Source organism: Acanthisitta chloris, unplaced genomic scaffold (genome assembly GCF_000695815.1).
Source record: "Acanthisitta chloris isolate BGI_N310 unplaced genomic scaffold, ASM69581v1 scaffold4582, whole genome shotgun sequence".
NCBI classification, from domain to species: Eukaryota; Metazoa; Chordata; class Aves; order Passeriformes; family Acanthisittidae; genus Acanthisitta; species Acanthisitta chloris.
The window spans coordinates 1-24538 of record NW_008660900.1 but is presented as its reverse complement, the minus strand read 5'-3'; the positions used below and the strand labels follow the sequence as shown (position 1 = coordinate 24538).

At 39.9% G+C, this 24538-nt stretch overlaps 1 protein-coding gene across 1 annotated transcript; it reads right to left on the bottom strand.

The window, feature by feature from the left end:
* Positions 1 to 1150: 1150 nt before the first annotated feature.
* On the bottom strand, positions 1151 to 21082 carry COPB1 (coatomer protein complex, subunit beta 1). The gene is made up of 21 exons (XM_009069995.1): positions 20936 to 21082; positions 20022 to 20251; positions 19005 to 19174; positions 18262 to 18376; positions 17567 to 17659; positions 16885 to 17022; positions 15775 to 15894; positions 14987 to 15094; positions 14740 to 14886; positions 14030 to 14175; positions 12727 to 12823; positions 11741 to 11901; positions 10331 to 10433; positions 9728 to 9955; positions 9373 to 9552; positions 7676 to 7820; positions 6101 to 6220; positions 5533 to 5678; positions 4159 to 4248; positions 2969 to 3124; positions 1151 to 1485 (listed from the first exon to the last, which is right to left on the bottom strand). The coding sequence occupies exons 1-21, from the start codon at positions 21024 to 21026 to the stop codon at positions 1426 to 1428; spliced, it is 2844 nt and encodes a 947-aa protein (XP_009068243.1). The 5' UTR covers positions 21027 to 21082; the 3' UTR covers positions 1151 to 1425.
* Positions 21083 to 24538: the final 3456 nt, after the last annotated feature.

The window sequence follows — 24538 nt, the reverse complement described above, 5'->3', positions numbered from 1 at the left end:
CGTTGACAGATCTGCCCCATTTATTTTACTATAGGCAAACTACTTTCTTCTGGCACCTAAGGTTAAGAACAGACCTAAGGTAGCTGGCAAAAAGTAGTACTGGGAGGAACAGGTAATGAAATATATACATGAACACCACTTACAAGCCCAGGTTTTGTGTGGTACTTTAGCCTAGACTTCTAGCCTAGATTTTTTCATTTCAAAATTTACGTGTGTGCTTCTTTCTGTGCTTATTCAGAGTGAAAAATAGGTGTTCTCATCACTGAGGCTTTAAATGTTTTGGGAATCAGTTACTCAGGATACTAACTCGGTTCTCTTCTGTCTTACTGGAGTAGGTCACAGCTGTTGGCCACCAGCAGCAAGACTTTGTGCCAGCTGAAGAGTACTGCTGGTTCTGGAGACTCCTGTGTAGATTTAATTGCTTCCAACAAATCCAAAAATTCAGAATTAATGCTTAATAGTTTCAGCTAAAACTATTTTCAATCTAATGGCTGTAAGTTTTAATCTAGTGCTAATCTGCATAACATTTAGTGGCCCAATGGTGTTAATACATTTCCAAATCCTGACCTGACCTTCACTCACACTTCGTCCTTTTCTGCAATTTATCAGCTCAGTTCAATTGGTTGCAAGACCATAATCAGTCTGAATCCTTCTGTCCTGAGCTCACACGTGTGGCTAGTGGCTGCATTCCCTGAAAATACTGCTTGTGCTGCCACAGCTTTAACATTGGCTGTCTTTTCCATATTAACTGAAAAATAAGAACACCACCTGCAATCTTACCTTACTCATGATGACACTGGTAGGAAAGCATTTCACAAACAAAGTTTAAGGTTCTACAACTTGCTGGAAAGACCTGAATTTTGACAGTCTCTTTCCTGATATTACAAACTTGTCTGTGCCAAGTGATCAGTTACTAAACCGATGATCTAAAACACACACCCTTTAATTCAATCATCAAATGTATATTCTCCTAGGTGTACCAGTGTGTTTTAAGAGTCATGATCACACACTCACACTATTCAGGCCTAGTCATCATTGTACACACTTAAGCTATTACAGACTCCCACTTTCTTAAGAGTATCAAATACCCATGGTCAGATATTGAGATATCAAATAATACAGAGATTATAATGTACAGACAAAGCAGTAGTGGCATAATTTGTTTATTGTACTGTGAGCATCAGTATATATTAGAGACAAAGAAAACATGACTTCCAGGACAAAGAAAAAAAAAACACCTGGAGATTTTAAAGTTTTGCTCAGTATCAATAATGAAGAACCTATAAATTATCTGCTGGAATGCTCTCAGTTCAAAAGCTTGGCTTCTACAATTACAGAACACTGAAGAATATAAGTTGTTCTGGATCCCAAAAGCCAATACCTAAGGTTACATTGTAAAAGACCTTAAAAGACATCAGGTAAAATTTATAAAGTTGTTTTCTTCTGGGACAGATTGATCTTATCTCCAAGACTCAGGGCCATTCCCTGTCAGGAAAAGAAAGAAGATAGTCATGACACAGATACTTCACTTCAAAATAACTTTATCTGTATTAAAATGGAAGCTCCATATGTAGAAGTCAGTGGTATGGAAATGAAAGCATTTCTAGCTGCTCATTGTCTGCATACATCATAGTGCATACTGCCTTAATACTAGGTAAAGCTAGAGCTACATATATTATTGAAACAATGAAACATAACAGATTTAGTTGACAGCCCATTTATCAATATGAAAAGCAGAAGAGTAAAAAGATTTAAGACTTCTGACCTCCCACCAACTGAAAGCAGGCTGCCAGGGGAGAAATTACAACTTTCAGTCCTTATTTAAGAACAAACAAAATATAACATCCTATTTGCAGTGCTACAGATAAAACAAGGAAATCTGGGCCCAAAGGACTATTTTATGATAGCATACTAGAAGGAAAGATCCACAACATAGTTTTAGGATATGATTACACCTAATTAGAAACACATTATTTCCTCCCAGAATCTATAAAAATAGTTTTAAAACTAAGGCTAAAGTACCCTGGGTCCAGCACTTGGGACACAAGAACCTCATAGAGCACTACAGGCTGTGGGAGGAGTGAGTTGAGAGTTGTTCATCAGAAAGGGACTTGGGAGTGCTGGTGGCAGCAGCTTAATATGAGCCAACAGTGTGCACTGGTGGCCAAGGCAAATGGCATCTTGGCCTGGATCAAGAACAGTGTGGCAGCAGCACTAGGGCAGTGATCATCCCCCTGTACTCAGCACTGGTGAGGTCACATCTTGAGTACTGCATCCAGTTTTGGGACCCTCAATTAAAGGACACTGAGGCTGTGGAGCAAGTCCAGCCAAGGGCAACAAGGCTCGAAAAGGTCTGGAAAACAGGTTGTATGAGGAAGGGCTGAGGGAGTTGGGTTTGTTTAGCCTTGAGAAAAGGCTCAAGCCTTTTACTCTCTACAACTACCTGAAAGGGGGTTGTAGTGAGGTGGGGGATGGTCTCTCCTGCCATGGCTGCAGGGAGAGGACTAAGGGAAACAGTCATCAGCTGAAACAGGAGAGACAAACTACATGTTCAGAAAATTTTTTTCCCTGTTAGGTAGTTCAGGCACTGGAGCAGGTTGCTCAGGGAGGTGGTGGAATCATCATCCCTGGAAATGTTTAAGAGGCATCTGGATCTGATGCTGGAGAATATGATTTAGGGTTTAAGGGTTAGAGCAGAGTGACAGATTAATGGTTGGACCCGATGATCTTAGAGGTCACCTCCAACCTCAATGATTCCATGATGATTCTTTGATTCTATTTCTATATTCATCTTCCCTCACCAACCTTGATGATTCTATGATGATTCTTTGATTCTATTCCTATATTCATCTTCCCCCCAAATTTCCCATTTATCTAGTACTAGAAAGTAATGTATAAAAATCTACAAGCTTTTAAGTGTGTTCAGTACATTTTCTTAGAAATGCCAAGGAGACCCAAGGCGAGTTACCTGGCTCTTTGCCCGGATTCGGATGTGCCCAGTGACAGGTGCCTCTGGCCCGAGGTGAATCGGCTTTTCAATGCTGACATTGGCAAGTGCATCTTCCCCAAAGATGGAACGTGCATAAAGGTTGGCTGCCATAAAGCCACAATAACCAGAAAGTGCCTATGGAAAGCACATTTGAACTCTTTAGAAAGACCTTTAAATACATTTCAGTTCACCCTAGGTTAGCTAGACAGGTATCAGTGTATAACGGTTAAAATTCTTTCTTCATGGGCATCATGTTGTAAAATGTGGGAATCATAAAATGGGAAACAGTGCTAGCCTTTTCCTGGAATTAATATTGGAAAATATGCAATCTATATTATCCATCAAGACAAGGTAGGATGGCATTTTATGGTATAATATTGGATGCAATCTATATTATCCATCAAGACAAAGTAGAATGGCATTTTATGGTCTGATTTAACCAACAGCAAAATGGTAAAGAAGCTGAATATACTTGTTAGCTAATATAAGCTAATATATACTATACATTTATTAGCTAATGGCTATTATATATGTTATATCTTAACAGCAAATAGCTACTGTGTATATTTATTTCGCTTTACATGCAATCTATATTATCCATCAAGACAAAGTAGAATGGCATTTTATGGTCTGATTTAACCAACAGCAAAATGGTAAAGAAGCTGAATATACTTGTTAGCTAATATAAGCTAATATATACTATACATTTATTAGCTAATGGCTATTATATATGTTATATCTTAACAGCAAATAGCTACTGTGTATATTTATTTCGCTTTACAACAAAAAGGCTAAACTGGCAAAAGAAAGGTAAATTTTGACAGAAGGAAGAATCTTGGAGCTACTAACAAAAGCCTTTAATGAAAACAGATGGTCCTATCAACTCTATACTGCAGCCAAGCTACTACAAATCAGAAGGGACATTCTGATTTGCTAACTGGGAGAAAAAACAGCTATAGTGATTTAGCAACACAGAATTTTGATAACATTAATTTACTTTCACTCATTTCAGACCACTCATTTAACAACTCTGACATATATGTACTATTTCATACTGCATGCAGCATCTCTAAGAATACTAATAATAAATGCTGAACAAATTAAACACTTAAATAAACATTTAAACTAAACTACAAAGGGTGTCTAAAAGCCTCCAAGAAACAGCTCACCTTCTCCGGAGTCAGGCATTTCATATTGGTTGACTTCAGTATGTGCTGTAAGTATTCATTTAAATCAATGATATTTGTATTCACTGTTACCTTCAAGAAGGAAAAAAATCAGCAATTACTTTAATTAGCACCTCAGCATTTCTGAAACCATCTCTTCTTCAGGGCTCTATAAAGATTAGCACTGCATTCCTCCTCGAGGAACAGCATACAGTCAGCTGGCTGCACTTCCCACTATGTGGTGACATCTTAGGAAATCTTCCCCCCTGGCCATCCACTTGTCAAAGACTGAGAATTTCATGCTATTACTATGGTTTCTAAAATATATTGGGTAAATATGATACTCTCCTGAGCACAGACTCTCTACAGCAAATAGTGGACTTCTTGTGTGAATACAGTTTACACATTGCCAGAACAAGAACAAGTGATATCTAGTCCAAAGCATGCTTTTAATCAGTGATAAAAAACTACTTTCATCTCTCTCTTCTAGCAACAAAGCTCTCGGGGCTGCCCTGCTTCCTCATATTGAATATTGTGGGTGTTGTTTAAACTCTTCTTAACACATCTCTGAGAAGCAGTTTACAAATTGCTAAGGCTTCACATACCATATATTAGAAGGTACTGTGCACAGGTTCCCCCTGAGACATTTAAATCTAGTCTCAAGTGAGCACACGTAAATGTATGTACCAAACAAGGCTACAGTTTGTACAAAATATCCCCCATTCTGCTTTAATGTTTCTACCCTATTTTTAAATTATATTGCTCTGTTGTATGAAATATCGCCCTTAAACCCTTGTGAACAGCTCTGTAACTAGCAGCTTGGGCACCCTCAATTAATATGAAGTGCAGCTACCATCTTGTTGGTGTTCCACGGCACCCATAACTGCTACAGCTCTACTGCAAAGTAACAGGGTAAAAGAAACATGTCCCTGTCCATGGCAGGGAGGATGGACTAGATGACCTTTTAAAGCTCCTGTGCAACCCAAAAGACAACTCAATTCAGAGCTGGAGAGGCTAAGCAGTATGAGTAATTCTGCAGCGTCGGCAAAAACTTATACTTATTGCTATTTCACCTTTGAGCCAAAACACACAGCAATCACCGATTGGTTTGGACACCTTCCATACAGGAGGTAAAGCTCCATGCACATACTTCTTTTCCAAGAAAAGAAAACCTACTTACTGCATTACTAAGCTTGTGAAACAGATAAGATAGCAGTAAGAGAATAAGCTACCTGAGGCAAACATCCAAAAGCGGATGTTGAATGAGGTTTATAAAACAGGAGATAATGTTGATTTAATGAGTTGGTGTTGAACAAGAAACAAAACTGTACCACTTCAACAAAAAACCCCAAATAACACACCAAAAATGAAACTAACTTTGTTTTCCCACTCAAACTCTGCCCACATCTGTCTGAACTCAGCATCTGTGCAAGAAGCAGGCTGGATGTAATCCATGATGTCGATGTGGATATCGCTGAGAACCACACAGTTCCTGTCACTGGCTGCTCCAGACACATCATACACTGCAACAGAAAACACAAACCACCTTCATGTTTGAAAGAGTGCACTTGCACTAAATAAGGGTGCTGAGTTACCACCTGCCAGTTAACAACCGTCAACCCATGCTCAATCTCCTCTGTCCTCTTCGAGAGCTTTACCCATGGCCCCAGAACTCTGAGTTAAGTGTGTTGGTCTTTGAGGCAGGGCTTGCCCAGCTCATTTCACATTCAGAGCCCTGGGTTCAAGTATCATGCTGACAGTCATTCTAAAGGCAGCATGTTCAGTACAAGTGACATAAATTTTTTAAGAACCATCAAAAAATATTAATAAACTGTAACCATTTCCTCTCCCAGTATGAAGTGGTTTAACTTATAGTTGAGCTTGCTCAGCAGTTAAAAAATGCTACACATTCATGTTAATTTTGCACACCTAATTGTTTACTTACCAACATTACCAAAAATGATTCCATTTTCTGTTGAAGCGACTTTGACATTAGCTTTAATGTTTGCAAAATCATGGGGAGCCAGTGTCAGAGGAGATGGTTTCTCCACAAGTTTCAAGTCACCTGTGTCAAGAAATTGGAAGATGGGGACCAGAGAACATTAACAGTTTAGCTTTGGGAAAACGCTTTCATTTTCTTGTCATTCATTCCAATGTTTATAGAGTTGCACTAAATACCACCATAAAGGTATTAGCTGATTTGGAATTTTTTTGTTTGTTTTTTGTTGTGTTTTTTTTTTTTTACAGTCTGTTAACTGCAAGACAAAATAATTTACACTACATACAAAATCACAGTTAAAACATTACTGTGTTTACCCAAGCCCCACTGAAAACAAAATGCAAATACTGACTAAAATGGGCTTTGGATTGAGTCTAGTATTAATTTTTAAATGATCAGGTAATGGTTAATTCCACCTTGTGTTTTAATCACTGACAACATCATAAGACCTAATTCTATAGTCAAGTGCCTCAAAACCAAAGTCCAACGCCCAGTATTGCATGTACTAAGCTACTTACAAACAGGTCAAAGTATCACCTTGATTCTGAATGTAACTGCCCCAAGGAAACACTAAGGGATCTATTTTTCCTAATCCTTTAGAAACCAATTGTAAAAGACTCCTTAGTTTCATTAAACTAAAAGCTGAGAACATAGTATGTAGGGGGCATGAGCTCTACACACAGGAGTGATGCACCACATCAACTTCTGCAATACATCTTGAAGACATCAACTGGGAAATAGAGAATTCCACTCCACTGAGCCAACAAATAGAAAAATACAACCTATTAGGTAATATATTAATTTATTTCCATCATTAGGCTGATCAAATAATTCACAAAAGATTAGGTGAAAGGTTATGCCCCTCCAGTCAAATTTACATCAACTCAAAGGATGTAGCATGTATTCTTCAAGTATGTTGTAAACATATTTCAACTCCTGACTGCCAAAACAGAGCACAACTAATAGTAAACTGGTTACTGTTTTCTGATTATCTGCTCCAGTCACTCCTCTATAAGAAGCTAATGAAGCCTCAGCATTGTTCAAACAAGACTCTGGTACAGCTGTTGGTACAGGGAAGGGTTTCAGCTGAGTAAATGGAGTAAGTAGTCCAGGCTGAGTGCAAAAACCTCCTGGGGCAGATGGCTTTCTGCTGCCTGACATTTGCTCCAAACCAACTGGGATTTTGTCCTATTTATTTTTATGCTGTCTAAGGTAACATCACAATGGGCAATAAGTACTTCAAAAAACCTGTCCATATTTCAGAGAAAAAGAGAATGGGACTGGAATGTCCATTTGTAGTGAAAAAAATGCAGAATCTGACCATGATACTATGATCATCAGGGAGTATTGCCAGTGCCAGTACATATAAGTCTTCCACCAAAGGCAATCAAACCCATACTTTCAAAATGGCAATTAACTGGCATAAATTTGTCAGCATTTCAAAGCGTTCCCAAATGCCTCATGACTGTGTGCCAAAGCCCAGCACCTCACTGCTGCTTTGCTCCTACCAGTCCTCCTTACCCAGCGTAGCCAGTTCCAGTGTGCAGTTCTGTAAGGTGTCACTGGTCTGGTTGACCACCAGCACATCCAGCACAATGTCATACTGATTGACGTGGACATAAGCTTCTGCGTAGACTGGGTCTGAGAAACCTGTCAGCTGAGTCACCTGTGACAGAGTTCAAGGTATTTTTCTTCTTATAAAACAGTTGAAAACATAGAATCATGTCAAACAATGACAAAAAATAAGAATCAAGTACAATTAAATCCATTATTCTTTAACATGTGCCTCCAAAACAAGCAGGTGTGCCAAGAGATTTTAATTTCACAGAACTAACTAGTAAGCATGAAAAAAAGGAGAAAAAGGAAAAAGAAAATTGGAAAAAGCACTGAAAAAATCACCATAATCTTTGCCTAGAATCATAGAATTTTAGGGGTTGGAATGGACCTTACAAATCATCTAGTCCCAACCCCTCCTGCCACGGACAGAGACACCTCCTCACTAGACCAGGATGTTCAAGGCTTCATCCAGCCTGGCTTTGAACACTGCCAGGGTTGGGGCAGCCACAACCTCCCTGGTCAACCTGTGCCAATGTCTCACCACACTCACAGTAAAAAACACTTTTTCTAATATCTAACCTAAACTTCCCCTCCTTCGGTTTGAACATATATATTCAGTAGAATATAGTATGTAAAGAAGTTGGGATGTTTAGGAAATCTAAAGTTCATGCATAAGTCTTCAAAAAATCAGATTTCATTGATTAATAGCTAAACACACAGTGATTGTCTCTATTATTCATACAAATTACTATTAACTGCATCCTTCCTTCACATATCTTGCACACACACTACAGTTATAAAACCTTTCCAGATGAAACATATTCTGAACTGATAGCTCTTAAAATATGAACTGCAATACCATTTATTTACAGAATCATAGAATCATCAAGGTTGGAGGAGACCCCTAAGATCACTGAGGCCAACCATTCACCTGTCACTGCTGTAACCCCTTAACCCTAAACCATATCCTCCACCATCAGATCCAGATACCTCTTAAACACTTCCAGGGATGGTGGCTCCACCACCTCCCTGAGCAACCTGCTCCAGTGCCTGAACTACCTAACAGGGAAAACAATTTTCCTAACATCTACTCTGCATCTCTTATTTTTAAGAATATCAACAGGATAAAGAAATGCTGACTTAAAATGAAAGGTAGCTTTAAATAGTAAAAAGAATTCAAATGGTCTTTAAAAGTTTGGGGCTTTTTAACTCAGATGAATGAATCAAGTCTTCTCTTTGGACCTTCTCTGCAGGTCCTAGTAACTAGCAGCAAAAAAAGGTATAAAGATAAGGATGCACTGCACTTGGCAACAGAGTATGGCAGCCAAATAAAATGTTCTTAACCATGTGTGGCACCCTTGCACTCTTCCCTGTGAACCTTACCAGGCTCTTCAAACCAGCAAACAATTGCCATTTCTTCTCCACATCCCACCAGCTCGGCACTCTCCAAGTCTCCTCCTTATACCTCCTCTCCCCATGTGAAGGTAACAACTACAAGCACAAGGGCTTTACTCTTTCTCCTGATCCCAACCAGGAAATACCCAGGTCTTTCCAATCAACCAGCATAGCTGGTTCTCCAGTTCCAGCCTGTGATTCCCAAAGCTGATCCTGCCCACAAGCAGCGGAAAGTATGTATAATTCAAACACTGACTCCCCATTACCTTATTAAGTTTGGAAGCAAGAGGATCAGCAGCCTCTTTCCTCTGTGTGTTTCCCATTGCTGCAAGCAGGCTAAGCTGAAATTGGTCTTCTTTTGAGCTCATTTCATTTTTAGCAGTAAGCTGCATGAAGGAAATGGGATCATCTGGCTGAACTGTCACATTCCTCTTCTCGGATTCTTTCTGCATGAAGAGAATTAGGCAGGAATTCAGTGAATTCAGTTCCTTAGCACAGAAACACAGTCAAATAATGGTTGAGTTACACAGAGTCAAATGGTGACATTTCTGGGATCAGCTTAGATGTGAACACCCTTAAAAAATTCCAAGTGTTTATGTTTACACACTTATAATAGTTCACCTTCTGGGAAAGCTTCTCCTCTTCTAGCTTGGCTGACAGCATGTGAGAGAGGGACTGTCTGCATTCCTTGTTGAAAATGTCATTCATAAGAGGAGAACATTCTGACAAAACTTTCAGACACAAGGAAATACGATCCACATCATCATCTGTAATTGGCTTCTTGGGAAGGGAAGACTTTCCCAAATGGAGAATAGTGGCCATCAGCAGCATAGCTTCAGCATTAAAGGACTGAGAAGGAAAGACAAAGGACAAAGGAAGGAGAAGAGAAGGAGGTTATTGCATTTTCCATCACTTAACAAAAATGTTTATTTCTGACTTATTTACAAAAAAAGCTGCACATTAATCAAATCATAACACTTCTGAACAGATTACTTATTTGTTTAGTACCTGTTACCTAGAAAGCAAACAGCATAATTTAGTGACTGTCTAGATAGAGTGGCTGGAAAGCAGGAGGTCCTGCTTGTGATCCAAATGATCATTATTATCCAGTCACATAACAGGCACTTCAGTTTGGACTTAACTGATGTTGCATCTGTTTAAAAGAAGAGAGGCAACAACCAGCTCTTCCTTGCATGCACAGTAAAAGCACAAGAGATGACTTACATTTTGTTTCTTCTTTTCCTGAACTAGTGACACATATCGTAGAGCAATCTTGGTCAAAGTTGTAGCAAGGGAAGCTTTTTGCAGGAATCCTCGTAAAGGAGGTCTGCAGAGACAAATGATCATCAGCAAATGAGTTTTGGATGAACTCTTTAGCCTACTTCTACAGGTCTGTAAGCTTAACCTCAGTTCCAGGCAAGGTCATGGAGGAGATCATCCTGAGTGCCGTAAGACAGCACATGCAGGGCAACCAAGGGACCAAGTCCAACCAACATGGATTGAGGGGGATCAAGTCCAACCAACATGGATTTAGGAAAAAAAGTCCTGCTTGACTAACTTGATCTTCTCTATGACAATGTGACCTACCTAGTGGATGAAGGGAAGACTGTGGACATGGTCTATCTGGATTTCAGGAAGGCATTTGACACTGTCTCACACAGCATACCAGAAAAACCAGTGGGTGGACTCTTCCATGGATAAAAGAATGGCTGATGGCCCAGAGAGTTGTGGATGGAACTAAATCCAATGGGGGCCAGTCACTAGTGGTGTTCTCCAGGGCTCAGCATTGGGGCAGGTCCTGTTTAATATCTTTATTGATGATCTGGATGTGAGGATTGAGTGCACCCTCAGGAAATTTGCAGATGATGCTAAGTTGGGTGGGAGTGTGGATCCGCCTGAGGGTAGGAAAGCTCTACAGAGAGACCTAGAGTGACTTGACCAGTGGGCTGAGGACAACTGCATGAGGTTCAGTAAGGCTAAGTGAGGTCACACCTGTGACCTCCAGCCTCCTGCCTCCTCCAGTCTTGATGGTTCTGTGATTCTCTTGATACCTAATATCCATATTGTACAAGCAAAACAATCTTTCAAGGCCTCAGAAGGCTGTGGTTTTTTTCTCTGGAAGTATTTTTCCAGATACAGAGATATTCACAAGTCACACAGTCATTTCCACACAGAATAGGGTGTGAGAGGTGTAACGTATAACAATTTCATTGTAGCTCTGAGATAATGACTAGTCAAATTGAAGTAGCTCATCAGCAGTAATTAAGGAAATATAACAACTGTTCTAGGTACCAACAAAATAAACTACAGCTAAGTCATGCAAGATGATATTAAGGAATAAAAAATGTTTAAATAAAAGAAAACACCTCTGTATCCATTTAAAATTGTGAGAGAACTTTACATATAAAGAATTTAACTATAATTTAAGGTATCATAATTAATAAAGTCCTTTTTGATACAGTAAGCATGGATTACAAATCCTAAGCAATCAGGCAAGTTCCTATCAGATAAAATCTACTCAGGGTAACACCTTAAAACATGAAATTCCCTCAACCAATGAACACTGTATGACAGAGAACACCACTTAAAAAAATGAACCATGTCACTCCTGGACAAGTAGGAAATCTTAAATACCTGTCTTCTTCCTTTTTGGCAGGTCGGGAGCTACTCAAAGCACTCTGTGTTGCATAAGTGCCCATCTCTGTAACCAATTTTTGGGTTGGACCCACAGACACCTCTTCCTCAGGTTTTAGCTCACCAGCTTCTTTCTTGATTTCAGATTCTACTATTGGGATCTAGAGACAAGCAGGAAACAATTGTTACAATCATGATAAAAAAAATTCACAGAATCATAGAATCAAGGTTGGAGGAGACCTCTAAGATCACTGAGTCCAAACATTAACCTGTCACTGCTGTAACCCCTAAACCATATCCTCCAGTGTCAGATCCAGATGCCTCTTAAACACTTCCAGGGATGGTGACTCCACCACCTCCCAGGGCAACCTATTCCAGTGCCTGAGCACCCTAACAGGGAACATAGTTTTCCTAACATCTAGTCAATCTCCCCTGTCTCAGCTTCTGGCCATTCCCTCTAGTGCTCTCACTGCAGGCATGACAAAAACACCATCCCCAAAACAGATTTCTGTTCTGCAGAAGGTTTTAATAAAAATCATCTGCCTTATTGAAACTTTTATAAGCAAAAGGTCAGTCACAGTGCAACAGTTTTGAATTTGAGGAGACCTGCAGATGCTGAAATATATACAGAAGTCTTCTACCCATGCACTAAAGCTCACATTGTCTTAGGTCCCTTTCAGAATCCTTTTTTTTTTTGTTACTGGATATTGTATCTTAAAGCTGCCATAATTTTCTGAAATAAGGAATTTCTCCTCACTCCTCTTAACACACATCACTTACTCTCAGTATGTGCTAGCTCAAATATACTACTTAAAAAAAAAAACCCACTTTTTATTTAAGATTTCCTGTGCACATCATCACATATCTCAAGTCCTCAAAACACTGCTGCATCTTACCTGATATTTTTAAAACATCTTTTTCTTAGAAAACCCACTGCATAACAGCAAGAAAAAGCACAAAGAGCAAACATAACAAAGTGCACACACCTCTCCCAGTGATCTGCGAACTTCTGTCATTACACTTTGTATGTCTTCCTTTGTGCTGCAATATTCTCCAAGGATCCATAATGCTCCTCGATAAATCCTAAGACAAGAACAGTGACTTCAGTCATGCTTTCATGATATACTCAAACCAGCATCAAGAGAAGTGATTTATGGGCAGGTGGTAAAGGTCAGTCTTGACAAATTCAAAAGGCCATGACTGCTGAAAAGCAGGTTTGATCAAAAGCAATTATCTTTTCACCCTCAGTAATCTCATGGACAATTACATCAAACTAGATACATTCTCTGCTACAGATTAATTTCCATCTATGTTCATCCTGATGTTCACAAAATTAAAATTCATTGTGATCATATGGAAATAACTCTACTGTATGTGAATAAAGTGAGCTGTAAAATCTCCATTTAACTGAAACAAGCAGATTTTTCCATTATACAGGAGAAAATGAAAAAGAAGAACATGAATGAATATTAGAAAAAATAGCAAAGCTTCAGAGGCCTTTTTTGTCACTTAATGAGATGATGCTGGAGATCGGATTTAGAGTCTCCTATGTATTGGAACAATGGCAGAGTGGTATCTTGATGCAGAGAAGTTCTCATATGACTTAAGCTTTACAGATCCATCAGAAAGCAAAGTCCTTAGAGCCCTAAAAAGTGCTAAAGAATCTTTGCAGACCGCAAGGCCTGGTCTACGTACAGTAAGTATTTCCAGTTGCCTACAAGTGCAAATCCCTCAGTAGCTCTAACAAATACCACTTTACAGTAGGTCTTTATCAACAACGCTGTCTCCTAGCAAGTGCAAACACAATTATCTATTGCATCACATAAATGATATTTGAATTTATTTTCTTCAGTCAATACAACAAACACCCAATTTATCTTTTGAACAAGTAAGCAAGAAGGAAGCTGTACCTAGAAATCATAGAATCAATGAGGTTGGAGGAGACCTCTAAGATCACTGAGTTCAACCATTAACTTATCACTCCTGTAACCCCTAAACCATATTCTCCAGCACCAGATCCAGACACCTCTTAAACACTTCCAGGGATGGTGACTCCAACACCTCCCAGGGCAACCTATTCCAGAGCCTGACCACTCTGAAAAGGAAAACATTCTTCCTAACATGTAATCTGAATCTAACCCCAAATCATCTACCTTCAAAATATCACAGCTTCAGTTATTCTTTGTGTGTGGGTCACAAGGATTTCGGTACATAGCTAATGACAATATAAATTCCATGGAAGTGGAAGGGGTGCTCCAATGTCTGCTTGATATTGCATTTTGGACTCACTTGACAGATTTAATAGCGTGAAAGACTTCAAGCATCTTCTCAACAATAAGAGGTCTGAGGTTATCAAACCGCTGGATCGCTTCCCGCACAAACTCCAAGACATCAGCGGCTGCCGCTTCATTATTGTCACTGAGGAACTCCATCAGCTAGCACAGAGGAGTGAACGTGAGCACAGAAGAGTGAACATGGACACAAACAGTAGCATAGCTAAGTTTGTACAACAGCATTTTCCTCCTATGTTCATAAAAACAAAACTGCCTAAGTATCTCCTGCTAAGCAAAACTCAAGTCAAACCCCAAGTACATTCCAAGCAAATGTCAATTGTAATCCCAAACTGTTTTGCTAATGATACAAATTACTGCACTTTGAAGTAAAGGTCCTCTTCAGCTCATGTTCTTCAAAAACATTTAGAAATAAAATCTCAGAAGACAAACAATTACAGCACCAAAGACCTATATGTCTTTAAGGTTTAAAAAAAAGCATAGCTTCCTGTGAGGCCACTCTTAGAGACACCTCAACTTCAGCTATTCTCATATGACTTAAGCTTTACAGATCAGAGAGCAAAGTTTTTAGAGCCCTAAAAAGTGCTAAGAAGCTTTGCAGATTGCAAAGCCTGGTCGTGCTAGCTTGGGTTTTCTAACCAATGTACAGTAAGTTTTTGGATATAGCTAGGACATATTTAATGACAATATAATTAAACACTTGCATACCACTGGAATAACATTTGCAGCCATGTCTGGAAACCGAACACTACAGGAATGCAGCGTACGAACGAGCAGCTGTCTGTACTTGTCTGTGTCTTCATGCTCTGTCACATTATTAGTTTTAATCACTTCCTTCTTCAGAACAATCACAAGCTGCAGAAAAGATCAAATCAAATTTGAAAAAATGAAAGTCACATATTTTTCAAAAGAAAAAGAAAATTGTGTGACGAATTCAAGGTAACATGTATTTTACCTCTTCCACATTTCTTGAAGACACAAGATCCAGAGCCAGCTGAAGGGTTTTTTTGCGCACTTCTAGATCTGGGGTGCTCAACACCCTGAGGATGTCCATAACTAGATCCTGAAACCATAACAAAGTAAGTATTTTGCTGTTTGAAATTACTTTTCATACAATTCTGATTTTCAGTCCTCAATGACTTCCAAAGCCTTTCTGGACATATAATATATAACTTACTGACAAGCAAGCAAGGTATCCCAGGCATTAGGAACTTCAGTGTTCATTTAATACATCCTACATTTCCACACGAGTCTCCCATCCAAGCTACATCATTAAACCTTACAGTCAGGACAACATTTGCCATTGTTAATTTTGATGCAGACAATAAAAGCAGCAAGTCATAAACATGAAAGTCCATCCAATATGTGCTAACCAAAAAGATACCAACAGCAAATTTAAACTGCAGAAGTACATTTCTCCCTACAACTCAACACCTACATTTCCACACGAGTCTCCCATCCAAGCTACATCATTAAACCTTACAGTCAGGACAACATTTGCCATTGTTAATTTTGATGCAGACAATAAAAGCAGCAAGTCATAAACATGAAAGTCCATCCAATATGTGCTAACCAAAAAGATACCAACAGCAAATTTAAACTGCAGAAGTACATTTCTCCCTACAACTCAACACCTCCCTGTTAACTGCAGAAGTACATTTCTCCCTACAAAACAACACATCTGAGAGCCCTGTTACTGAAGGCTTCTTCCCTAAAGCTTGCAGGAAGAGCCAGCTTACATACCTGTAACACTCGTTCATGGGAGGGATGCTCCTTTAATTCAATCAACCGATCCAAGACAATCAGTTTCACATTATTATCACTTTCTTTAATGATCAAATCTATGTAGCATTGGGCAGCTGCCTAAAATTAAAAAGATCAAAACCACTCTTTAAGCAATGAAGAGGAGAAACTGACATATTTCTGAGAGAAATTTAGGAAAAGACTCCTATATTACTACTGAAGCAGCTACTCAGAGTTGGCACAGAAATGAACCTGAAAATAGACTTAAAAATTTTCTGGTCCATCATAAACCAATTCCACCACCATGTTACAAAGATCACACAGGGAAGGCTCACAATGGCATCATCTTACAATGCACAGACTTCCTTTCAAATTCAATGAAAGTCACAATAAGATGAATTTCCTGACATGCTTTGAATCATCTGTGAAGCACACAACAGGGCACAAAACCCAACTTAAAACAGTTGGCAGTTAGCAATCTAGATATGGTTTTAATGTGAGGTTCTATGACTAGTATGCCTACTCAACAGAAATGACTACACCAAAGCAAGATTGTGGAAATTCATACTTCCCCTGACCTTTTGAAACTACTATTTACAATGCTTTTACTCCAAACCTAGACTTGGTTTGAAATTTTCACAAAAAAATCAACATTTGAGGGATCTTAAATAAACAGCTATACAAACATAAATCTAAGAACCCAGGTCAACCAGTAATCAACATAAATCTTCACTGCTTTATGCTTTCACCTGAAAAGAGGAATATTCATGAATAAAGAACTTCATTCAATCTCTGAAAATCTACAGCTTTAATCTGCTTTACTAACTACGCCAACAGGACTGCATGTTGGTACCAACTCTCGTGCAACAGTCTGCACAGTATTCAAGCTTGTCCCCTACCAAAGTGACATGAAGTCCACTAGTTTCAGGTCAGCAAAGCAGTCTCAGTCTTTTTCTATGACCAATTTTAAGGGATATTTTAAGAGAGTTTCATGTGTGAAGTACTGAACACCTATATTACTAAAGCCTGTCAAAGTATCAATATACAGCACACCGTGTTCCTTTCAGTGCACTGAAAGCTACTGAACATCTGAAAACATCACTTTCATACCTTGATTGCTGTTGGTGCACTGGAGAGTGTAACTAGAGTACCTGCAGCTTCATACTTCACTGCAGGGCTTGATGACTGCAGTAAGTTGTAGATGCAGCGAATAAACCGAGCTCTCTCCGATGGATTCGCATGACAGACCTAGACAAGAAGAACAACATATTGTTGGCACATAAAGAAAAAAGAAAACAGCAACTCTGCTGCTCACCTAGTCCATTACTTTAACAAGGAGGAAATGAAGCAAAAAGGGGACATATGGGGATGGGAAGTATCATTCACATTTGTAAAAATCTAATTACAAAAGCTATTCAAAAGCTGTTCTTGACAACTCTAGGCAATGCTACAAGGCCTTAAAAACCTCAGATCTAAAGGAAGGGCACAGCCTCCACTAGCTTCTATGAGAGATGTCCCACTCATGCCCACGGAACCTGGCTGACAACACACAGTCCACACCACAGCAGGTCAGGTGAGACATACTTATTGCTCTGTGCTGTGCACATTTGAGCTCTTTATCGTTTCAAGACACAAATCTTACTCAGCTGTACTAAACAATGACATATTCCTGACATAGACTAGAAGTTAGCTATAATGCCTTTTCCAGCAATGTGTTATCCCTTTCTAAAAGCAGCCTAACACACTCTCACATGTGCCTTTATTTTAACATGCCACAACATTTCCCATTTACCTTGTAAATGAGTTCAACAATAACCAACTGCAGTATGTCACCAAAAGTCTGGACTTGGTCAATACAGGTACTCAAATAATCCAAAGCTCGATCCTACACAAATAAAAGATAAATTATTTTAAATTAGTCTGAGTTTGCTCACTCACCAGAATTTCAAGTCAAAACACATTCTAAAAAACCAAAATACAAAACATTTATGCAACCCTTCAACTTGAAATTTGAATCACTTAGGAAAACACTGCAAACCTGAAGAGCAAATTAATCCACTCTGTCTATAGACAGCAAAAAGAAAGACAAAACTAATGATAATATGCCACAAGAGGCAATTGCCTGTAGAGCAAATAATCCAAAACACTAAACAGACACTGCCATTTCTTTCTCATGCAACTACAAAAGCTATAAAACAGTAGATAATGGGGCACTTCTCAGTCTGGTGATGCTCACTTGGCAAAACTAATTACAGTTTTCATCACCAACATATGCCTTCACCAAATACAGTAATTCTCCTTTAAAATGAAGACAGCACTAAAGACCTACTTGAACTTTTTCAGTACCAAATATTCCACAAATGTGGTAACACTACCATACAAGTTTTATTCATGAATACAGTTTATACTACCAACAAATTCCTGCCTAGTTACCCAGCACATTTTCTAGTTATTAAACCAAAGGAGTTTGAGGGCAAGTATCCTTACCTGATCTGCATGAATTAGCATCATAAATGCATTTCTTTTGCAGCTTGCATCTTTCTCATTCACCAAGAAATCATGGATCAGTTCAGGAGCATCAGGTATAAGGTGTTCAAAGTTTCTTTAAAAAAGAAATAAATCCTAATTAGAAGAGCTACTGGTAAGGAGTAGAACCCAAGGCTTAAGTGCATAGCCTGAAGACAAACATTTACCAAACCTCAAAAAGATTAAAACAGCCTTTGTGTAGCTATGTGAAACAGTGAACAGACTCAAGGAGTTTAGCAAATTGCTAGCTATCAGGATAGCTAAGACATTACCTCATCAGTGATTACAGTTTAGTAGCAACATTCAGTAACACTGTTACCATTCAGGTAACAACTGCACTAACATCTGGTATATAACTGCAGTTCATGAAGAACTTCCAGATTTAAATAAATCTATATATATTCCTGCAAGGATTCTTCTATATTCATGTCTGTGGACAATGGCTACTAGTAATAATGTTCAGAACATTAAGAAAAGCCTCTGACCATACAAATTAACCTGCAGTATAAGGACCTTGAGAAAGCAGTAGCAGTTCCTTTTGCTTTTTCAAAGAAGCCCATTGGCTAGAGGAGAAAAAGCAAACCAAAAACATCCCAAACACCACACCAGTGATTGATAAACGTTTGAGATCTCAAAAACTACACAGGTGATAAAGGTAGCCTTGGTCCCCTGCATCCAGGGCTTGGAGTTGTTTCTGGATGTACCTATAGATGGTGTAAATGGCCAGGACCGCGTTCCTGCGCACGTAGCTGTGCCGGTGCTCCAGGCATGCGCGGATCGCTGGCATCAAAGGCTCCAGCAGCTCTGCTTCCTTCAGCTTGCACAGAAAACGGAGAGTAGAACCTCGGATGAATTCATTTGGGTGCTGAAGATCCTAAAACCAACCAGAAACATTTGAAATGCCAGACTCTTCAGCCTAACTTTCAGATTAATGCACTTGCAGTAAAACTTAGAAAGCCTGTGGGATTTTTTTCTGCATTGTATGTGTTTTCCCTGATTACTAAGGCTGTAAAAGCTCTGCCTATGGGCATTCCCACACACTGGATATTAACCTTTAATGTGTATTAGTTCATCTGCTTCTGACCCATTCCTGAAGTTGAAGGACCTTACTATATTTATGAAGAAGTGTGCCAAATATGCCACAATGAAGTTAGAATCATAGAATCATCAAGGTTGGAGATCTCTAAGACCATCAAGTCCAACCATTATCTGCCACTCTATTGTAACCCCTAAACCACATCCTCCAGTGCCAGGTCCAGATGCCTCTTAAACACTTGCAGGGATGGTGACCCCACCACCTCCCTGGGCAACCTATTCCAGTGCCTGATCACCCTAGCATTTTTCCTAACATCTAATCTGAATCTTCCCTGTCTCAGCTCATGGCCATTCCCTCTAGTCCACTCACTGCAGTTACTCCAAAAACAGTGTCCTTTTGATGATCCATGGCTTGTCCCAAGACACCATGAAAACAGGAATTATGCTACCCCTCACCTCTGATGTTCAGCCATGGAAACCAAGACCACTAAATTTTTGTTAAGTTGTAATGGTAAAAGAACACAAAATTTCCTTGGTAGTAGCTCTGCCGGTTATCTAGTTATGCAGCACTGAGACCTAACTGCTAGGAAGGACATGCTGAGCACAAACTATTTTTATATTTATTAAATAATACGAAGTGATACACTTTCTGTAAAGATCCAGCAGTGAAATAAGCCATGGGCTACCTTTCTGTATGCATCACACACGAGTATCATCTCCTGCAGCAGTCTGCCATCTGGAGTGGTCTTTGGCACAATCTCCCAAAAGACAAGCAGCAGTTTTTTGATGGTATGATCTTGGAGAGGCAGTACAAAACGTATGATGGTCATCAGAAGCCCAGGCAGCTTTTCACCATTCAGAATCATAATGATCACCTTCTTCAAGGCCTCTGTCTTCACCTTGACATCTCCTTTTTCTAGAGGAGGAGGAAATGAAGTCAGGAAGGCTGACAAGTCAATTATTTTAACAAGAATACTGATCTGCAGTGTCTGATGACACAGCCAACCCCTCTGAAGGAGTGCAATACAACGTACCAATAAAATCTACATCCTTACTTCTACTAGAAGAATAAAGAGAAAGGAAGATATATTTTAAAATAAGCATGGAGTTCAGATTTCATTCTAGGGTCAGAACATTGGAATTAACAGAGCTCAAATCCCAAGGTTGTTTTAATGCTTAAATTTAAACAACCTTTTATACCAGGATACCACAATGTGCTCTGATATCATACACATACTAGATACCAACTCTGCTGTTTCTGCCAGCACATTCTGCAGTGCACTGAGCAAGTGATAACACAACTTGTTGCTTATGACATGGCTCAAATCTGCCTTTTTGCAAACAGGTGTTACTTTTAACAGACTGGGAGGGAGTGGGGAACACAACAAAAGCAAAACACATAAGATAAATATAATGAAGTTTCTCAAAACACAGCAAACATAGGAATGTACACCTTTCAAAAATCAATAGAAAATAAACATGAAATTAACTTGTCTGAGCTTACAAAATGTAAACAACATTCTAGGAAAGGCACAATGAAAGAATGAAAAAATAATTCAGGTAAGACAGAGTATCCTTCAAGTCGCTGCCCATTACTTGCCCAGGTCATTTTTTAAGCTGATTTCAGAAGGTGGTTCTGAATCCATGGGAACGTTGATTAAGGTGTAACACACATTCTCTGCAGCAGTCATGGTTCTCGGTTGCAGAGGTTTTCTCAAGGCAAGAATTATTTCAACACAAATATCAGACAACCTGAAAGCAAAGAAAGCCATCCCAAAGTTAGCAGATTTTATTAACAAACATGAAAACATTATCACAACTGACTTAATTAGTTAAAGGGATTGCTTGGTTTCTTGAGAAGCCACATTCAAAATCCTTCTCCCTCACTCTGTGTTACGCTAAAATATTCTTGCTAGCACCACAAAGAGGAAGAGCATGAAATTTTCAGAAGACAGTAAAAAAAAAAAGGCAACAGAAAGAAACCTTTCCAATACTTCGGCACAGTCAGGGATAACAGAAGATAACACCTGACTATAGGCAAATGGATGCAGCAGCTTCTCCCTCACATACTCACCCCCTGATCCTTGCTATACATTCCCACTGCCTTCCCTGCAGCCCAGTGCCCTTACAGGTGAATTGGCCCAAGCGGCAAAATCAGTGGAAAAACTTCAGAGAAAAAAAATCAAAAGTTCTTGACTTGATTAACAAGTTGAATCAGCCTATGAAGGAAGCTTGGAAGATGAGCACAAGAGCCAGTGGAGCAGAAACCAAGCATGGGACAAAAGACAATGTGGTGGAGAGGGAAGCAGGACTGCATTTTGCCTGTCATCACCTGACAGCTCAACTCTACTGTCTCTATTAGACACTAATGAGGAAATTGTTTTTATGGTGAAACAGTACAAGAGGGTTCCAGATCTCTCAAAGCTGCTGTGTGGCTGATAGGTCAGGTAGTAAAATTACCAATTAAGCTCAATCCTCATTCCCATGTTTGTATCTTCCTTATGTAATAAACATCTAGGATCAAATCAACCTTTCTATTCTGTTTCTTAAACAATGAAAAATGCTCAAGTTTGAGCTCGCTTGCTTAATGCTTGATGCCATACTGACAAGGGCAGCAGAAAATACTGCTACTTTTTATTACATCAGTGATTTTATTTTCTACAGAAAATATCTCAAAAAAATTACAGGAGAAAAAAATGCTTTCTCTGTGCTTTTATTGCTATTCATTTTCTGTAAGTCTTAGACCGAGTTTAACAAATTATTAAAACATGGCAGATGCCTATTTACTCTAAATTTTGATACCACACATCAGTCAAATACTGTATAAAAGCACATTTGTTTATAGAATTAGTATTCCTAACTAACAGCAGAGCCAACAGAACTGAACTAAATGATCCCAGTTGAAGGCTGTGATTTACATAAAGACAGGAACACCAAACTCTCCAACTCTAGACTGTGCTTTCACTGCAGACCACTTTTCCTCGGGGTTCCATGAGGGCAGGGCTCCATGACATAAAGCTTTCCATAACAGGCCAGTTGAAGCTGTTGCCTGGGGACACCAGCTCCCTGCCCACATCACCTCTTTCCCCTATGCAGACAACTTTTGAGGTGCAAACCTTACAAACTCTCCGCTCCCACCTTATTTTTGAAGTAGGATCTAAACCAAACAAAATCCAATAGACCAACAAACACCCACTCCCAGCCTGGGACAAAGCACCTCCCCACAAATAGCTCTGAGGAGACAGGGAAGGTGGGACATGGAGTTCCAGCATTTGATTGAGCCCTTGAGGCACTACACAAGCTGGTATTGGGCCCTTTTCTCATCAAATGGGCACCTGGAGAGCCTCACACTTAACAATGAGGAGAGCCATGCTGATCTGAGCTGCTGCCTCTTCTCACACCAGAAAACAGCGCAACTAAATCAGTACCACATCCACTACCCCAAAACCCAATTGCAATACAAATTTTTCAAGAAACCTGCCTCTTAGTGTTATGAATTCTGCACTTTAAGGATTTGAAGGATTTTAAGGATTAGATCCTTCAAGCTTGTTGTTTGCAAATATCTGCATAAATAACTCATTCAAGACATGACTGGATGTTGCACTTAGTGCTATGGTGTAGCTGACAAGGTAGTGATCAGACAAAGCTTGGACTCGATGATCTCAGAGATTTATTCCAACCTAGATGATTCTGTAATTCAGCGATTCCTGCTCATTTTTAGAAATACCACTGTTTTCTTGCCTCAGCAGCAGCTTTTTTTGCTTGCTGTTTCCACGCTGCAACCCAGAACTCCTATTCCAAAGCCCTGCAGGCAGCACCTCCATCTACAAGAACCACTCACACAGACCATAAAGTAGACCCTTGTAAAAGCAAACCAGGTATCTTTACTCAAAGACCTCCACTGCAGAAATTTCAACATTCACAGTCAAACATATCCCTGAAGTGTGGTAACAAAGTGTACTTTAGGCTCTGAAAAGCAGCACTGAAAAACAACTCTCTTAAAATGCAGAGCTGGGAGACGTGGCAGGGACAACCATCACCAAGTTTTCTTCCTTGCAAGGCATCAAGTCTTGAAATCAGCCTGATCTTAGGGAGAATCCCCACGGACACAGATGCAGCTACTGCTCTCCCTCTCCAGCAACAGAATTTCTGACTACCTGCATAAGGAAATTCAAAGTCTCAGAGTTTATAGAGCACAGAAGGCATAAAGCCACACCTGTTCCATCCCTGGGGAGCCATAGGAATGGAGACACCTCTGAACCAGAACCCAGAGAAAGCAGTTTTACAGATGCACAACCGTAACAGACAGCGTAAAGATGTATACTAATAAATACCAAAACCAGTTAAGTTTATACCCATCTTAAGCATATTTTGCTCTTAATTTCTCTTCATTTCCCAGGTGCCTCAGAGAATCATCAAGGTTGGAGGAGACCTCTAAGATCATCACTTCCAACCACTACAGCCACTGTGCTACAACCTCCAAACCTAAAACCATATCCTCCAGTGTCAGATCCAGATGCCTCTTAAACACTTCCAGGGACGGTGACTCCACCACCTCCCTGGGAAACTTATCCCAGTGCCTGAACACCCTAACAGGGAAAACATTTTTCCTAACATCTAATCTGAATCTCCCCTGTCTCAGTTTATGACTATTCCCTCTAGTTCTCTCCCTGCAGCCATGGCAGGAGGGACCATCCCACACCTCTCTACAACTCCCTGTCGGGTAGCTGAAGCGAGATATGAGGTAACCTCTGAGCCTCAAGACTAAACAAACCCAACTCCCTTAGCCCTTCCTCATGTGTTCTAGACCTTTTCTGAGCCTCGCTGCCCTTGACTGGACTCGTTCCAGTGGCTCAATGTCCTTTTTAAAGTGAGGGGTCCAAAGCTGAACACAGCACTCGAGGTGTGGCCTCACCAGCGTCGAGTACAGGGGGATGATCACTGCCCTAGTCCTGCTGCCACACTGTTCTGATCCAAGCCGATACACCACTGTTCTCTTGGCCACCTGTGCACGGTTCGCTTGGCCACCTGTGCACACTGTTGGCCGATACTGACCCACTGCCCACCAGCACTCCCAAGTCCCTATCTGACGAACGAAACGGCCTCCCTTCCGCTCAAACACGGGCACTTATCGCTAGGAAGCAAAACCCACTTCGCCACTCGCAGAGACCCTCGATCCGCAGCCTCGCACCCCCCGCTGCCG